General features: G+C 42.1%; 1 protein-coding gene across 1 annotated transcript in view; it reads left to right on the top strand.

The window, feature by feature from the left end:
• LOC139582878 (patched domain-containing protein 1) overlaps positions 1-16,654 on the top strand; it is a 35,046-nt gene extending 18,392 nt beyond the window's left edge. Inside the window, exon 3 of the mRNA XM_071413292.1 lies at positions 2,682-16,654. Within this exon, the coding sequence (XP_071269393.1) occupies positions 2,682-4,363 (1,682 nt within the window). The 3' untranslated portion in view covers positions 4,364-16,654. The remainder of the gene's footprint in view (positions 1-2,681) is intronic.
• The last annotated feature ends 3,522 nt before the right edge of the window (positions 16,655-20,176 follow it).

Raw genomic sequence — 20,176 nt, 5'->3', positions numbered from 1 at the left:
AGTGCGGCAGGTGTGCCCCCCTAGCCTATTGCTCATGGCTCTAAACGTCCTGAGATGTGTGGCTGTCCTGTCGGTTACAAAGTGTCTTGACTGTTTGGCTAAGGGTTGTCCGTCCGTATGGCGATAGGACAATCGTTAAGATGAGATTGTGAAGGATCAAGAGGCACTGGTTTTGTTTTATTGGCAGATTGATCTGAGTTGAAGCAATGCTAGGCCTTAACCTCAGCCCATTCTGTATGAGCTGCCAACAGTATGGATCTACAGTGCATGAGGGTTTATGGCTGGGAAGGCCAGTGGACTGCAAATTGAACATTCTGAGCATAACATTCTCTGTCTAGAGGAAAGCTTTGAACTGTCCTGTTTTCAGACCTCATGTTTGATTGAGGAGTTTGGATTTTTTCAGACATTGCATTTCAGACATTGTGTGGATATTGGATGTGAGAGTGTCTCCTCAACTGTTTGAGGTTGCTCTGCTTGAATGAGTATCACACTCGTGAATATGTTGTTTCTGAAAGTGCTCTCACCCCATAATTTGAATTCTGTTCAATTCCCTGTTTTACATAGTGGTTTCTTGTTAAAGTAGCAGAATTCTAAAAAGTAAACCTCAAAGTAATCAAGGTGAAACTGTAATCTTCCAAGTGTGTATTCATTAAACAGTATTATATCAATACGATCAAGTTTTTGCCCAGAGGCAAAAATTGATTGAACATATTCCCCAAACTACAGTCTTGTTCTTCACTTGTTTCATAACTCTACCTATACAGAATGATTAGATCAAAGAAAGAACTATGCCCATGTGCTCAATTATATAATTATATATGATCTTTCGACCCAAATTCCTGGCGAGTTACCAGCTTCCATAGCCCTGCATTCTCTGTCTCAAACAGTAAAGACAGATAACACCATACCTCAGAGAGATCAAGCATCTACATTACTGGGGGAGTGTATCTCCTTCCCTCCCCCTCCTCTCTCCCTGGTGCTTCCCTCCCATGTGTTGCTGCATCACAGGCATCCACAGTGTATTCCCGCTAGCTCCCTTCACACACAGAAGCCACAGTGAGCAGGCAGGCGGAGTGTCAGAGGGAGGCAGAGCAGCAGACTTGTATGAATCAAGCAGCCAGCAGTGCTCCTGACCTTGGCCAGCCCGGCACTCAGCCATGATTAGAATATGCAACAGGGATTCATACAGCCACGTGGGACACATCTGTATCACGCCGAGAGTGCCTCCTCCTCTTTATCCAGATCCTCTCCCTGCTTATGGCCAGCTTCACATCTTACATTAGCTAACAAATGCAGCGTTATAGCAGCATCTGAAGGGAGTGATAACATACTGTATTTATCTCTGTGGAAAGGGTCCTACATGGAACCAAAAGGGTTCTACCTGGAACCAGAAGGGTTCTACCTGGAACCCAAAAGGGTTCTACCTGGAACCAAAAAAGGTTCTTCAAACGGTTCTCTTATGAGGACAGCCAAAGGACCTTTTTAGGTTCTAGATAGCACCTTTTTTTCTAAGAGTGTAGAGTTTCATGATAATGGCCCTGTCAGGGGTTCGGTGGAATGGAATGAGAGGAGCTTTGTTATTGGCTGTGTGTGGAGGCTAATTCATTCCCCTTTTTCTTGCACACATCTTAGTCTGCACAAAGTGAGTGGAAACCCTGTCCCAGTCTGCCTTATGAAGTTTTTATGTTTTACATCAACATGGTGACATCAGACCAAGGCTTTGGTAATGGAGTGGAGATATTATCTGGGGATATTTTACCAGATGGGCCCAACGTTATTATCCATTCCCCACCTGTGACTCATAAATCACATTCATGTAACCCAGGGCTTTTCCAATCATACACAGAAATGCCAGATATGTAGAACATGGAAATCATGGGTACCATCCTTACTGAATAATGTTAGTAAACTGCTGCATATACTGTAGTGCGAAATTCCCACACACCATCTAAATGAACTGACACTAACTAATTGACTTGTACCGCAGCTTAATAAAACTAAAAGCAAGCCAAGTAAATCCACCTGACTCATTATATTGGCCTAATCCTTTATAGTTAATTAACTTTTTTTCATTGTGTCAAATGAGTCTACATTTATGACGCCGTCGAGAGCGAGGAACCAACCAGGCAGATTTTTCAGGAAATCTTTAAAACAGTGTGGACACAGCATGCAGACGAGCCAAATCCACAACTCCCACTGAAATATTTAGGAGATGGAGGAGCGTTAAATTTATTCAAATGTTTCAAAGCCAACACATTCATGGCAGGCAACTCACAGCCAGAAATATGTCAAAATATGGGTGTGTGTGTAATATTTGTGTGTGTGTGTGTGTGTGTGTGTGTGTGTGTGTGTGTGTGTGTGTGTGTGTGTGTGTGTGTGTGTGTGTGTGTGTGTGTGTGTGTGTGTGTGTGTGTGTGTGTGTGTGTGTGTGTGTGTGTGTGTGTGTGTGTGTGTGTGTGCGCCTGTGTGGGTGAATATGGAGAATATGCCCCTGAGTGCGTCTATTCATGTCTATTTTTATAGCTCATGAGCAATCCCACAGATTTAACTCACATGCATTTTTACAATGCATGTGCTGTATTATATTAATTTTAAAATGTTACCATACTTATACACAGATCATGAGTACTGTGTATTCACTGGCATTGGCATTAACAAAGTATGTGTTCCTGTCATTTCAGGTCATGGAACCAAAGGAGTGTTTGAGCTCCTGGCGGGCTGGAGAAGAACTCGAGAGAGCCTTCCCTTCAAGGAGCGCGTGGCAGACGCCTTCGCCGACGTGATGGTGTGCTATACAATGACCAGTTCCCTCTACATCATCACCTTTGGCATGGGTGCCAGCCCCTTCACCAACATCGAGTCGGTGAAGATCTTCTGCCAGAGCATGTGCGTGGCCGTCCTGGTCAACTACTTCTACGTGTTCTCCTTCTACGGTTCCTGCTTGGTGTTCGCTGGTCAGCTGGAGCAGAACCGCTACCACAGTGTGTTCTGCTGTAAGATCCCCTCAGTGGAGTACCTGGACCGCCAGCCCACCTGGTTCAAGACCATGATGAGCGACGGCCATGACCACGTCACTCATCACGAGGTCTTGCCCTACCACAACCACTTCATCCAGCACTTCCTGAGGGAGCACTACACGGAGTGGATCACCAACACCTACGTCAAGCCCTTCGTGGTCATCCTCTACCTGATCTACGCCTCCTTCTCCTTCATGGGATGTTTACAAATCAGTGATGGATCCAACATCGTCAACCTCCTAGCCAGCAACACGCCCAGTGTGTCCTACGCCACGACCCAGCAGAAGTACTTCAGTAACTACAGCCCCGTGATCGGCTTCTACATCTATGAACCCATCGAGTACTGGAACTCCACGGTGCAGGAGCACCTCACAACGCTGAGCCATGGCTTCAACAAGATCTCCTGGATGGATAACTACTTTCAGTATCTGAAGGTGGTGAATGTGAGCGCCTCGACCAAAAGTGATTTCATCACCATCCTGCAGGGCTCCTTCCTGCGCAGCCCGGAGTATCAGCACTTCATGGAGGACATCATTCTGTCCAAGACAGATGGGGATGAAATGGAGATCATCGCTTCCAGGATGTACCTGGTGGCACGGACCACGGAGAAGACCAGGGAGGAAGTGGTGGAGCTGCTGGAGAGGCTCCGCCCACTCTCGCTCATCAACAACATCAAGTTCATCGTCTTCAACCCCACCTTCGTCTTCATGGACCGTTACAGCTCCTCCGTAGTGTCGCCCATCCTCACCTCAGCTTTCAGTGTGCTCACCATCCTCATCCTCACCTTCTTCCTAGTCATCAACCCTCTGGGGAACTTCTGGTTGATCCTGACCGTCACCTCTGTAGAGCTGGGGGTCCTGGGCCTCATGACCCTCTGGAATGTACACATGGACAGCATCTCTATCCTGTGCCTTATTTATACTCTAAACTTTGCCATGGATCACTGTGCACCCCACCTGTATACCTTCGTACTGGCCACGGAGCACACCAGGACCCAGTGCATTAAGATCTCGCTGGAGGAGCACGGGGCGGCCATTTTGCAAAACGCCTGCTGTTTCGTTATCGGGATGTTGCCCTTGGTGTTTGTGCCTTCCAATCTGACCTACACGCTGTTCAAGTGCTCCCTCCTCACCGCAGGCTGCACAGTGCTGCACTGTTTCGTTATCCTGCCTGTGTTTCTAACGTTTTTCCCCCCATCCAAAAAAAGGCACAAGAAGAAGAAACGGGCCAAACGGAAAGAGAGAGAGAGGGAGCGGGAGATGATGGAGAGGGAGAGAGTGAGGGAAAGGGAGGAGATAGAGTGCATTGAAGTCAGGGAGAACCCTGATCATGTGACTAACGTCTGAGAGGCCGTGTGTCTGTGAGCGGCGAACGTTGAGCGTCAGCAGGACGGTCTTCAGTGATTGGTGGATGAGGTGTTGGAAGCCTTTCCTAAAGTGAAGGTGGCCATGTGGTGTAGCACCTCACAGGGCCCAAGGGGTTAGAGCTGACCGGTCCTCAGAGGGAGGAGGGAGAGATAGGCTAGCAGCCATGACCCAGCCAGACAGCCAGAAGCCATGCTGTCCAGAGTAGAAACCAGACCAGATCAGACCCATAGATCAGCTACGCCTTCAAACTGGATGGGACAGTGTATATTATCTGCACAGTCTGCTCATGGTTCCCTCTGCTGTTCATACAGACACATGCACACAGCCAGGATGCAACTACAAACGCCTACATTCACTTACAGTGTTATGTGTATGTGAATAATACATCTTAGTTTAACAATTGTAAATCTACAGTACCTTGAGCAAAGCATGCTAGCATGACAATGAGAGACATGTCTACCTCCAGGATGGTTGTCAAAGTTATCTAAATAGTTTTCTACCATTTGTCATAGTAAATCTGGCCATTCACTGGCATATATGACCACCCTTATAGTATGATTAGTTTGATGAATGACAGGCAGAAGGATCTATACATTAGAATTTGTTTGAGAGTACACAGAGATAATGAATACCAACAGTACATTCCATTCTGTCTTTTCGGTGAACACCCAAGCGAACAGCTGAACTGGACAGATGGCATACACTGTGTCCATTATTAAGAATTATCTTGCACAGTACAATTGTCAAGGTACATTTTAAAGGAAGACAAGTATATCTGCTTTATTTCTGTTTTCACATCTGTTCTTAGCCAACAATTACAGTGGAACTGCAGCAAGGTACGTCATTTAATAGAGTCATGCATGTTCTAGAAATCCTAGCAGAATGAACTAGGGCCTCTTTAAAGCAGTAAAACCAAAAGGATGGAGTACTGCAGAGGTTGAAGATTGTATTGCCATAATAACTGGGCTCGGATATGGGGTCATCTGAACATCATGGTTGACGAGGCATGGTTAGTGTTTAACACATTTCAGTGTCACATGTTTTATTGGCCCATGATTATGGGTCATGAACAAAATAAATGATTGGGTGGGTTAGACACGACAGGCTACATGTTAGCTCTTCATTTAATCAGAGATACTGTATATTAGCTCTTTTTGTTTTTGTGAAATTCTATGGTGCCAAATAATTAGAGGGAAAAACAACTTTTGAGTGCAGATAAAACACTTGATTTGTTTTGTAAATGTGGACATTCTGTCAAATGAAATCTGGAAGTAAAAGACGTCTTATTGGTTCTAACCTCAAAGCAATGTCATACATCACAATTATTCTAGTTTAAGCAACCATTGGTATTCATATTCCAATTGCTTTTATGGCCCTATGCTTGATGTACTTTAGAACTTTCCAGAGAATATCAACGTTCTCCTCCAGTAGCCTCTCTACGATCCAGAGTGGCCAAAATGTAGTCCCTCTCCCCTGGGGAAAACCAAGCGCATTAACTAGCTATGTCTGGATAAGATCTCTGTAAGGGCTGAGAAGCACACTCTCAAGGTCAGATTGCAGGAGATAGTCATCACTGACCTCTGACACATAATCTTAGAGTGGCTTGTGGCATGTGACAGAGTGCCTCTCATGTAAAAGGATGTGGCTGTCCTTCGGTTATTCTTATTTGAAAGTTATGACTTTGAGAAAGCATTGCTTTCTTTATATGATGCTTGAAAGGGTTGAGGTACTCCTCAAAAAGGACAGATAAAGCTAGCAGGGCAGCTGAAGCAGATTTGTGTGTGTTTGGACCAAAAGTTAGAGAAGTTTACATGAGAAAAATGGTTAGTAGAATTAACCATCATGAAATCATCATGTTGTAGGCGTACATATTAATGTAAAGAATAGAAGAGTGGTTTATACTTCAGTATGATAGTTCGCTAGTTATCAAGATAATGCCTTTAACTGCACATGGGCTTTCCCATTCCTCCGTTAGTGAAATAAATGCAATTAAAGGGGTCCTCCATCATGAAACAATCACCCTCCTTACAAAATTCTTTGTCTCAGAGTTATTAGCAAAGAATGAATCTCTCATGTTAAAAATGTTGACAAGGTAAATCCCTCGTTTCATTCTCAAATCTCTTGTCTGTGGTGATGATTAATCATAAGCATTGAAACCTAAATAGCAAGAGAGAATCTGGTACCTTTGAACCAGACATAGTTTAGTGAGGGGTATAGGCTGGCTACAACACCTGTAGCTGTTGGTATCTCTGCATTTTGTAAAAGCCATGTCATGTATGTATAGCAAGAAAGCATGAACATTTAATATAATGGGAACAAAATGCCAATTGAAATCATTGACTTCCCAAAATGACTGTACGCATGGCACTGTAATGTATGTATGCATGTATTTAATTTTTGTACATTTCGTCTGTGTATCCTCATTTTGCTACTCTGTAGTAACCTATTTCAATGCATATTCTATAACATCTTGTGCAAAAAAGAGAACTAAATGTCCTTTATGTTCAAGAAGACAAAAGCCAGAGAATCATATTATGACATGTAATATAATTGTATATGATTTTTTTGTAAGATTTTATAAGAAAAATAGGAAAAAACTCTATAATATAAGATTTTTTTAAGCTGAAATGTTATTATGAAAAAGCAATAAAGAAAAAAAAGGTTGAACACAGTAGGCCAGTAATAAACTGTGGAATGCCAGCAGTATACAGAATAGGTCGACCCATCGCACACTGCGGTGGACCTACATGTTTGTTGTGCTTCAACAAATGTAACATGTTTTCTATGGGGAGACTTCTTTGTTTGTTTATTTGTTTGTTTGTCTATTCCTCACTACCTGGCCATTATATTACAGGGAAATATTACAGCCTCTTTTTACTACACCACAATTTTATCTGGCTTGGTTAGTCTACCGGAATAGTTTGCAAAATAACAAACATTAACGACAAAGTATTTACATTTTATACGCTGAAAATGTCTAAGACTGAGCTTAAAGGCTTGCCGTGCTGTTATGACCCATATGTACATAACTTCTGTTGAATATTCAGATTACAATATGATTATACATGATCCATGAACATGCTTAACCCTCCAATAACTTTCATTGCTTTTTTGCAAGACTCTCATGATACAGGATAGTCGATTCATATTTTCAAATACTCTGCTTGCTGTGGTTACTTTGTACAGGTCTTCTCAGATGAAGCTATGTTTAATGCTGTCTTTCTGAGTCTACTGTGTGTTCAAACGTGCGACCAATCATCACTTGTCTAACAACTTCACTGTCTGCTCCGCTGAGAAAGTCAGTACTTCCACCAATGTTTAATTTGTCATCATTAAGTATTCAATATCCAAAATACAGTACGTGGCTGTCCAGTGTCCAAATCCTCTCGATCTCCAAACTCCCTTGCTTATGGTTTTATTTATCCCTTAAAGCAGGCTGTCTGATGCAGTCATTTGTTGGTGCTTACTGTGTGTGTGGTAGGGTGTAATTTTGACATCATTATCTGAGGTTTGGTATTGATCACTGTGGTGTCTGATGCTCTGTGTGTGAATATAAAAACCCAAACACTGTTATTGAGTAGCAGGTGATAGCAGGCTACTTTAACATTCCACCACACTTTGTTATACTAAGGATAGGCATCAAACCTGCTGCAGTTGGGCTCATGATTCTAGCTTATACTACTTGCCAGGAAAACACTGCAATGAGATGTGTGAAACAACCATTGAACATGATGACTGAATTAGAATATTGAAAGATGCATAGGAAAGTCAGAATAACCCAAGCAGCAGGTGAATTAATGTCTGCCCCTCGATCATACACAAGCGTAGTTACGTTTGCATGTTCAGGTATACAACAACACAGTGCAATACGATTATGCAATTATAAACTGTAGTTGACTACGCTGCATTACTGTTATAACAGCAAGAACACATTTATTCTGTATTGTTAGGTATCCATTTCCTCATTGGTTGTAACCCCGACAGTGGAGGCTGCTGAGGGGAGGACTGTTTATAATACTGCCTGGAATGGAGCAAATGGAATGGCAACAAACTATGTGTTTGATGTATTTGATACCATTCCACTGATTCCGCTCCAGCCATTACCACGAGCCCGTCCTCCCCAATTAAGGTGCCACCAACCTCCTGTGAACCCAGCCAATGTATTTTCTGCTCATTCATCAATACTGTAGTCATCCCCTTTTTTACATTTGCAATTTCATACAGCATTTCTACACCACATGTCAATGTCAACAATTGAGTACTGCAGTAGGATTTCCCCCCTTAGAATAAGCAAAAGACTGAAAACGGAACTGTCTCATAACGACTTGTGTGTGCTAGGCCAGTTTAAATACAATGCTACTAACATAGTGAACATGCATGTCAGCCATCTTTCAGACAGTACAAAGTGCTCAGTGTTAAAGATAGAAAGTGAATGACTTGATGATTTATTTGGAGTCTGGATTAGGTTTAAAAACGTTAATGTCTGAGGCTATGTACGTGTCATCATAAGCTTGAAATAACATGTCTTTGTGCACGTCATAAGCTCTACATAAGGCTGTGGGGTCCAGGATAGATGCACACCATTTATCTACAATATAATTACTTTTGATTTGTCAGAATGGTTTGGTTGCATTGCTTTACTTTTCAATGCTTTATGTGTCTTTTATGCAAAATAACTGTTTGGATTCTGGTGAATGGTTTGTCGGTGCTGTTGTGATCCTGTCAGACAGAGTTGAAAACTGGTGGTGGGTTGAGCTGACTGTATATCAACCAATACATGGTATTTGGAGTTTGATTGTGACCAAGGTTGAATGTTATGTTGGATATGCTGTACATAGATAGGATACATAGAATGTAGGCCCTGAATCAAGCAGCTAGTGTAAGGATGTGGTTATGACAACAATTTGTGTTTGTGTACTATAGTTAACACACCCCCTAATCCCTAAAATTACACTTAATTTACTTTGCATACACCAACTGTAACCACCATGCTGCTATGAGGCTTATGGTGAAAACAGATGACATTGCATGAGGAGTAATCACAGCTTTGTTTAAGTGCACATCAGTGTAGGCTCCTCAGAGGAGGAAGGGGAGGACCATCCTCCTCAGTGAATTTCATGAAAATATAAATTGTGAAACATTAAAAAAGTAATGCTTTTTAGATGAAACTATACTAAATAATATCACGTCACCAAATAATTGATTAAAACAAACTGTTTTGCAGTGGAGGTCTACAGTAGCCTCAACAGCACTCTGCAGGGTAGCACCATGGTGTAGCCGGAGGACAGCTAGCTTCCTTCCTCCTCTGAGTACAGTGACTTTAATACAAAACCTAGGAGGTTAATGGTTCTCATCCCCTTCCATATACGTACACTAATTATGACAACTTCCAGAGGATGTCCTCCAACCTATCAGAGCTGTTGCAGTAATAACTGACATGTTGTCGACCCAATCAAAGAATCAGAGAATTAATCTCATTGTGAAAGCATAATCTACAGCTAGCTAGCACTGCAGTGCATACAATGTGGTGAGTTTTTTGGCTCAAAGAGAGAGAAAGACGATAGTTGAACAGTTTTGAACAAATTAATTTCTTAAAAAATAAAGGAGAAGCGAGAGAGAGAGAGAGAGATGGCTAGCTAGCTACATTTCATCGTATTTTTCTTTCACTTTGAATTACCTGGCTAGCGAATGCAGCTAGCTAGTTTAGCCTACTCAAGCAGAGCTGGCTATGGCTATCCAACACTGGAACTCTTCCAAGTCAAGAGTAATGGAAAGTAGATCAGCTTTAATATTTCAGATAAATTATAGCTTACATCAATGTAACACATATGGAATCACGTAGTAACCAAACAAGGGTTTAAACAAGTCAAAATATATTTTATATTTGAGATTCTTCAAATTAGCCACTGTTTGCCTTGATGACAGCTTCTTGGCATTCCTTCAACCAGCTTCATGAGGTAGTCACCTGGAATGCATTTCACTTGGTAAAAGACCAAGTCCATATTATGGCAAAAACAGCTCAAATTAGCAATGAGAGATAACAGTCCATCACTACAGTCCATCATTGACTGACATGAAACTGTCTCTCATGGGGACCGCCACAGGAAATGAAGACCCAAAGTTACCTCTGCTGTAGAGGATAAGTTAATTAGAGTTACCAGCCTCAGAAATTGCAGCCCAAATAAATGCTTCACAGAGTTCAAGTAACAGACACATCTCAACATCAACTGTTTAGAGGAGACTGTGTGAATCAGGCCTTCATGGTCGAATTGCTGCAAAGAAACCACTACTAAAGGACACCAATAAGAATAAGAGACTTGCTTGGGCTAAGAAACTCAAGCAATTTACATTAGACCAGTGGAAATCTGTCCTTTGATCTAATGAGTACAAATTTGAGATTTTCTGTTCCAACCGCCATGTCTTTGTGAGACGCAGAGTAGGTGAACTGATGATCTCCACATGTGTGGTTCCCACCGTGAAGCATGGAGGAGGAGGTGTGATGTTGGGGGGGTGCTTTGCTAGTGACATTGTCAGTGATATATTTAGATTTCAAGGCACACTTAACCAGCATGACTATCACAGCATTCTGCAGCGATACGCCATCCCATCTGGTTTGCGCTTAGTAGGATTATCATTTGTTTTTCAACAGGACAATGACCCAACACAGCTCCAGGCTGTGTAAGGGCTATTTGACCAAGAAGGAGTGATGGAGTGCTGCATCAGTTGACCTGGCCTCCACAATCACCTGAGCTCAACCCAATTGATATGGTTTGGGATGAGTTGGACCACAGAGTGAAGGAAAAGCAGCCAACAAGTTCTCAGTATATGTGCGAACTCCTTCAAGACTTTCGGAAAAGCATTCCAGGGGAAGCTGGTTGAGAGAATGCCAAGAGTGTGCAAATCTGTCATCAAGGCAAAGGGTGGCTACTTTGAGGAATCTCAAATATATTTTGATTTGTTTAACACTTTTTTGGTTATTACATGATCCCATATGTGTTATTTCATAGTTTTGATGTCTTCCCTATTCTTGTGCAATGTAGAAAATTGTAAAAATAAAGAAAAACCCTTGAATGAGTAGTTGTGTCCAAACTTATGACTGGTACTGTATATATATATATTTTCCTTTATTATTTTCCCCTAACCCTATCAACCCTAGCCTAATTGGAGTAAACTAGTGAACATCACCACTTAGGCTTCTACTTCCAACTTATACATACTAACATAATTTATTTTACAATAGTTATAATTGTTTTGTTTTGAATCCCATCCTTCAGATTCCCTCAACCCTATTTGACATATTTTTTTAATTGCTGTTTCACAAAAGTTCTGAACCTATTTACATTTTACAGGGACAGTATATTTTACAAATCCATTTTTGATTTGCCATATATTTTTCAACTGTGCTGTGATGTTTCACAAAAGTTCTGAACCTTTCTATTCTCATAGTTTCAACAGATTGTAAATTAAAGATCTTTTGTTTTTGCTAACAGTATTATTATATTATTGATCGATTGACTATGACTTTTCAAATCACCCAGCAGTGCTATTTACAGACTTAGCTCCAGGTAAACCTGCCACCAAAAACAAGTTACATATGGGCAGTACCGAAACAAATGATATAATGATTCTGTCTCTTCACAGCTAAATCTGCAGAGCTGGGATGGTTGTATTCCCCATATACAGTATATAACATTCTATTGGTTGCAAAGTTTTGAGTCCGGTGTCATTTTGCATAAACCATGTACCGTGGAATCGGTACATCGGAAATTATTCCCAACTATATGGCACAACTGTCAGTTTAGGTTCTTATTAAATTAAACTGGTATACTTTTTTATGTATCACAATTTTCTTTAACCAATTTTGATCTTTAATGCAGGGCCGAGAAACAAGTTCCTTACTTTATCCCCCTTCCACTTGCTTCTTCCATTTTTGCGGTAATGCTGCAATTAGTTGGTTGTAATTTTGGGTAGAGCAGACTTTTCTATATATTTTTGTTAGCTGCATGTGTGACATAACTGCACCAGTCCTATGATATAATTTACAAAGATTATACTTTAATAAAAAATATATATCAATTAGTATATTTGAGTAACCATAATATTTGTTGTATTATTTGAAATTGCAACCAACTTTTTATTGCAACCAACTTTAAAAATAGCGATATTTTGGAGATAACTGAAAGTGAGAGGTTGTAATCTGAATAAAAGGAAAAAGGCCATTCTTGACTATGAGGTGAGACATTCTTACTCATCTGCTAGAGAACCAGTTTGGATTTAAGTATAACTTTTCTATGACTGAAGCCTTTAGTAAAAGTTCTAATGCTTTAATATTTCGTAATTTCTGTCCTCTTAATTCATATGCATTATGTCAAATCGGAGGGTCTGTTGTCCGGGCCTCTGGCAGTCTCTATGGGGGTGCCACAGGGTTCAATTCTTGGACCGACTCTCTTCTCTGTTTACATCAATGATGTCGCTCTTGCTGCTGGTGATTCTCTGATCCACCTCTACGCAGACGACACTATTCTGTATACTTCTGGCCCTTCTTTTGACACTGTGTTAACAACCCTCCAGGCGAGCTTCAATGCCATACAACTCTCCTTCCGTGGCCTCCAACTGCTCTTAAATACAAGTAAAACCAAATGCATGCTCTTCAACCGATCGCTGCCTGCTCCTGCCCGCCTGTCCAACATCACTACTTTGGACGGCTCTGACTTAGAATATGTGGACAACTACAAATACCTAGGTGTCTGGTTAGACTGTAAACTCTCCTTCCAGACTCACATCAAACATCTCCAATCCAAAGTCAAATCTAGAATTGGCTTCCTATTCCGCAACAAAGCATCCTTTACTCATGCTGCCAAACATACCCTTGTAAAACTGACCATCCTACCAATCCTCGACTTCGGTGATGTCATTTACAAAATAGCCTCCAAAACCCTACTCAATAAATTGGATGCAGTCTATCACAGTGCCATCCGTTTTGTCACCAAAGCCCCATATACTACCCACCACTGCGACCTGTACACTCTCGTTGGCTGGCCCTCGCTTCATACTCGTCGCCAAACCCACTGGTTCCAGGTCATCTACAAGACCCTGCTAGGTAAAGTCCCCCCTTATCTCAGCTCGCTGGTCACCATAGCAGCACCTACCTGTAGCACGCGCTCCAGCAGGTATATCTCTCTAGTCACCCCCAAAACCAATTCTTCCTTTGGACGCCTCTCCTTCCAGTTCTCTGCTGCCAATGACTGGAACGAACTACAAAAATCTCTGAAACTGGAAACACCTATCTCCCTCACTAGCTTTAAGCACCAGCTGTCAGAGCAGCTCATAGATTACTGCACCTGTACATAACCCATCTACAATTTAGCCCAAACAACTACCTCTTTACCTACTGTATTTATTTATTAATTTATTTTGCTCCTTTGCACCCCATTATTTCTGTCTCTACTTTGCACTTTCTTCCACTGCAAACCAACCATTCCAGTGTTTTTTTTAGTTTTTATTTTACTTGCTGTGTTGTACTCACTTCGCCTCCATGGCCTTTTATATTTTTATTTATTTATACATATATTTGTTTGCCTTCACCTCCCTTATCTCACCTCACTTGCTCACATTGTATATAGACTTATTTTTTTTCACTGTATTATTGACTATATGTTTGTTTTACTCCATGTGTAACTATGTGTTGTTGTATGTGTCGAACTGCTTTGCTTTATCTTGGCCAGGTCGCAATTGTAAATGAGAACGTGTTCTCAATTTGCCTACCTGGTTAAATAAAGGTTAAATAAAAAAAATAAAATAAAATATATAAATAGGCCATTTTAATTTTGTGTGGCTTGCTGTTCCAAATAAAATTGAATATATTATCAAGGTAAGATTTTGGTTTTATACATTTATTGCCACTGGGGCCTGCCGGTGTAACTGCTAAACTGCTTGCTGTACATTGTATTGCATTATCGTAGCGGGTTTATTAACGTGTTAGTTATAGTAGCTAGCTATGTTGACTATGACGTTAGCTAAAAAGGCAGCAACGATGTATGCTGTGTGTAGCTGCTAGCATTCCACAACCAAGGGAAAAAGTGAGATGAGGAGAGCACGTAGATGCGAGAAGGAATTGTACAAAGAGCAAATTATCATGGTGTTTGTATGTGGCTGCTATGAAAGTGAACTGTTTGAGGTTATCAGGGGTGTATTCATTCCACCGATTCTGTTGAAAAACGTTTCTTAAATGGAAGCACACGGAAGGGAACGGGGATAAACATACCTGAATTTCTCCAATAGAAACTCTCGTTTGCAACTGTTGGACTAATGATTACACCCTAGATCAGCTAGATGCAGACAAGAGTGTGCAATGCATTATTGAATGTGTCACTGTCTGTCACCTTGAATACACAAATATTTATCTCAACCTGTGCACCTACGTTGTAAACTTTAATTTTGTAGGCAAGGTTGTACAGTAGCAACCTCATGATGGGTATATGGAAAATGTGAGTATCATGTAGTAGTCTAAACCTATTGATGTTACAGTAATCTAATATGCTGTAATAGAAATAAGGCCATGCTCATTAAAAAAGATTGTCCTCCCTCATTTTAAACGGCACCGACCGCCAATGTTTAAGCTAAATCACTTAGCATATTTTGGCTAAACCATTGTATATAGGGACAACGTTTCTCCATGTGTAATCACCCCAAATGTAATCCATGTACTGTAATGTAAATGCAAATGTGGTCAGTCATCCATTAGGTCTTCCCATGGCTCAGAGACAATCGGCCCGGCGTACAGAGAATTATGGAGGGAGGAGGGAGGCACAGGGGTGTGAAGTGAACAATACCACAGGAAACACTGGCTAGTGACCCTGTGACTACCACAATGTTCTTTCGCCCTCAGTAGCATAGACAAGGGAGCCCTCAGACCAGGCCATTAGTGTTGAAATGTAGAACTATCATTTCTGATGCTCTACCCAGCTCCTCAGTGGCTGACTGAATAGGCTTTTCTAGGCTCCAGTGCTGTGGTAGCAAGCTGGCAGGGCTGACAGCAATCCTCTCTCTCTCTTTTTCCTTATCTTGTGGCAGCAGGAGAATATTTAAAAGATTCAGAGAACTGGAGAGGTAAGCCCTCATTTTAATCTCAAACGATTTTAGCAGCTAGCGCAGGAAGGAAACTGTGATAGTCATTACAGAAGATGACTGCAAGCTGTCTGATTGCTGCAACAGCAGAAGGACTCTCAACCCGCAACGTTTACTCCTCATGTTGGAGAGTTGGATCCAAACACCCAGAGTTTCCACACTCATTTTTTAAATCTCCATAGACTACCTGAGAGGAAAAGTTGGCAGAATGAAGGGTGGTTTGTGTCATGTATTTGGTTTGTGTCTTTACTGTTCTGTATGCTGAGAGGGATATTCTTGGCTCCTGTTTTTGATTCTGCTGAGGCTTATGTGTGCTGCGTCTCTGGCTCTCCTTCCCTCGTCACCGGCCTGTCTGTTGGACTGCTTGGGCCCGGTGTGGCTACTGCTGCCCGCAGGTGGCTAATTCAATTAACTGTTCCCATCACACTCTAGTGGTGGTAAAATTCTTCAACCAAGTTACAGTGATTTCTTCCCCCTCACTTCTGCCACTTTCTTTCTTCGGGGGATGTCAACCCAGCTGAACACTGTGTTTTGGGGCAGAGAATTGACTGTTTAGTATGAGTGAGCCTTGTTGTGGTCAGACGATGTTCTGATTTATGTTTCACTGTGGCTGGATGATGACAGTGTTTAGAGTGAGTTGATTTTGAACTTCTGTTGCAAGCGTGCTCATTCACCTGCTCTCGAAGACCACATTCGGTACGGTTGTATCTTCAATGATATATCTACTTAAGCAAAATACTACAAATGGTCATAGCACCAAATGAGCTACAGTCTTCCATAAATGCAGAAATCGCCGTAATAAATGTTCTCTAGGACATTATCGTACATCTCAGCTGACGTTCTCTAGACAAAAGTTTAGCTATGCAGGTGTCTAGCTGAATTTAAGTAATCCAACTCCAGGAACATCTTTACATTTGAATTGTAACGTATAACAACCTGACCAGCCAAAAATAAAACCATAGTGAATTGATTATGTAAAGGAATGTTTCAGTGTGAATTTATTAGAAGTATGCTTTTGAATGCTATTCATATTTTCATTGTAAACTATTTTCTACTGCCTGCTATGTTGAAGCTATAAATAGTATGCATATGTGAAATTTTTATATGACCAAAACATTTTCATTAAAACCTTTGTCTATTTAACTGACTGTGATTCTTTACTCTCAACCTAACTAAAGTGAAAATGTTTCATCTTCATTTATTATTTGATGAATCTTCATTTAGTATTAGCCAACAATGTTTTCATATATTATACAGCAGGCAACAAGGTCTCGCTTGCTCTCATTAAGCCCTATTTATATCTGGTTCTAACTTGCGTCCTTTGTCCTGATCTTGTCCACATTCTGATTGTGCCCAAATTTTTAGTCAGGTGTAGACAATCAAAATACACATTGTGGTCTGATTGTGATCAGATCAATCTGCCCACCTCCGGAGGTGGTCAGACACGCATTGTGTCTGTATATCTTACAGGTGTAGACAGATCTGGACAGAGAAACCATTTAAATCATACTTTTCTGCACTCTAAAATCATCGACAGGTGGCGCCACTGACTAATTACATCCATATGTGTCTTACATTAAATAAATAAATCATATTTTGAATGAATATCGGTGAAATAATTTGCATAAAGGAAGGGACCAGGAAATCTGGTCACAATGCAGACACAGTAGATGGATAACAGACACATTTTAATACAATGCAAAGACACATTTCGGGAAATATGGGTACAATCAGAATGTAGACAAGAGCAAGACAAAGGACCCATGTTAGTACCAGGTATAAACAGGGATTAAGTAATTGGCCCTGATTCTCAGCACAATTACAGTTTGACTCACCCGTTTGCCTTTTTATAACATTACAGGCCACCCAAAACATTTTTAAAACTATTTCAGCTGAACACATTTCCACTTTACTAGGAGATCGGTCTCTGTTTCAGACTGGAGCTGTATCAGAAAATAACTCTGCTCTTCTGAACAACTCACGCATGCACCTAAGCACACACATATTCATGCACACACACACACGCAGGCACATACATACGCAAGCAGGCATGCACACACACACACTCAAACGAAACCCCAGAGTCTCTGTGTCCTTGTTTCTTCAATATGTGGTTCAAACCATTACATTTGTCTGTCCATCCTGGGAATGTGATGTCATGTGATTTGTATTTGTATTTATTTGTGTTTATTAAGGATCCCCATTAGTTCCTGAGGTTCAAACAAGATTAAGGCAATTGCATCACACATGCAATCTTCCAATCCAAGATGGCGTAGCAGTCGGACGTGTGTGTCTTGTCTTGTCCCGTGTAAATAGTCTTCGTATTTTTCGTATACATTTCGTATATATTTTAATTTCACTTTCCATCTAGGAACTGAATATACATTCCTACATTCCGCCTCACCCAATGTGGTACGGACCTGCTATTTTTTTATACTTTAGAACCGTAACCCCAATCAGAAGCTAGCCAGATAACTAGCTACTAGCTAGTAGTCAGTTAGCCACTGCTGCGGTCTTCACCCTCAACTCGGACACAGCCAGCTTCAATACCGGGCCAATACCTGCCAGTCTGCAAGCGCGATATCAACCCAGAGCATATAGGACTGCTTTTTCTCTACCACATCACCGGATTCCTGACGCAAGCTCTGGACAATTACACCGTATCATCACAGCTAGCTAGCTGCAACCGAGTGGCTACTACTGGCTAACACCTCTGTCCCGAAGCAAGCACCAGTTAGCCTTGAGCTAGCCTCGAGCTAGGCCCATCTGCCGGCTAGCCGAAGAGGTCTACCAGCGAATTCTTGGGCTACAATACCTCTTTTGCCAATTGGACTGGACCTTTTTTTGCCGACACAGAGCCCTGCCAATCCATCACAACTGGTCTAAATCAGCTACAAGCTAATTTAGCCATTTCTTTGCCGCTGCTAGTAGCTTTTACCTTCTGCACAGACACCAGCCCTGTTATTAGCCTGGATATTACTCACCAATTTACCAGCATCGGACTGTCTCTCGACAACAACGCCGGATTCCTGCCGTAATCCCTGAGCCACTACTTCTGATCCTCACAGCTAGCTTGCAGCTAGCGCAGCTAGCGCAGCTAGCGCCACTGCCACGAAGCTAGCACCAGTTAGCAAACACAATTCTACAATTCACAACCTCTCTTTCGCCATCCGGCTTGGATTCTCTGTCGACACGACCACGTCTGAGCAGACCCCCTCCGTCTGAGCAGACCACCCCCCGGGCTACTAACTTTAAACGCCGCGTGCTAGCTTAGTGGAGGCCTCCCTGCTCCATCTACGGCTGCCCCCTGGACACTATGATCACTTGGCTACATAGCTGATGCATGCTTGACTGTCCATTAATTCACGGTACTCCATTCTGTTTATTTGTGTTTTATCTGTCGGCTCTGTGCTTTAACTCAGGATCTGTGTGTAGTTAATCCGACCCTCTCTGCCTAGTCGTCGCCATTTTTACCTGTTGTTGCTGTGTTAGACTAGCACCCTGTTATTGCTGCTGTTATCTTACCTGTTGTTTTAGCTAGCTCTCCCAATCAAGACCTGCAATCACTTTATGCCTTATTGTATGTCTCTCTCAAATATCAATATGCCTTGCATACTGTTGTTCAGGCTAGTTATCATTATCATTGTTTTGGTTTGCAATGGACCCTGTAGTTCCATTCTCCGTACCTCTGATACCTCCTTTGCCCCACCCCCCACACATGCGGTGACCTCACCCATTGAGACCAGCATGTCCAGAGATACAACCTCTCTTATCATCACCCAGTGCCTGGGCTTGCCTCCGCTGTACCCGCGCCCCACCATACCCCTGTCTGCACATTATGCCCAGAATCTATTCTACCACGCCCATAAATCTGCTCCTTTTATTCTTTGTCCCCAACACTCTAGGCGACCAGTTTTGATAGCCTTTAGCCGCACCCTCATCCTACTACTCCTCTGTTCCTCGGGTGATGTGGAGGTAAACCCAGGCCCTGCATGTCCCCAGACACCCTCATTTGTTGACTTCTGTGATCGAAAAAGCCTTGGCCTCATGCATGTCAACATCAGAAGCCTCCTCCCTAAGTTTGCCTTACTCACCGCTTTAGCACACTCTGCCAACCCTGATGTCCTTGCCGTGTCCGAATCCTGGCTTAGGAAGGCCACCAAAAATGCTGAGATTTCCATACCCAACTATAACACTTTCCGTCAAGATAGAACTGCCAAAGGGGGAGGAGTTGCAATCTACTGCAGAGATAGCCTGCAAAGTTCTGTCATACTTTCCAGGTCTATGCCCAAACAGTTCGAACTTCTAATTTTAAAAATTTATCTCTCCAGAAATAAGTCTCTCACTGTTGCCGCCTGCTACCGACCCCCCTCAGCTCCCAGCTGTGCCCTGGACACCATCTGTGAATTGATCGCTCCCCATCTAGCTTCAGAGTTTGTTCTGTTAGGTGACCTAAACTGGGATATGCTTAACACCCCGGCAGTCCTACAATCCAAGCTTGATGCCCTCAATCTCACACAAATCATCAAGGAACCCACCAGGTACAACCCTAAATCCGTAAACATGGGCACCCTAATAGACATTATCCTGACCAACCTGCCCTCCAAATACACCTCTGCTGTCTTCAATCAAGATCTCAGCGATCACTGCCTCATTGCCTGTATC

This window comes from Salvelinus alpinus, chromosome 8 (assembly GCF_045679555.1).
Source record: "Salvelinus alpinus chromosome 8, SLU_Salpinus.1, whole genome shotgun sequence".
NCBI classification, from domain to species: domain Eukaryota; kingdom Metazoa; phylum Chordata; class Actinopteri; order Salmoniformes; family Salmonidae; genus Salvelinus; species Salvelinus alpinus.
The sequence above is the reverse complement of the archived record's forward strand: the minus strand, read 5'-3'. Positions and strand labels throughout refer to the sequence as shown.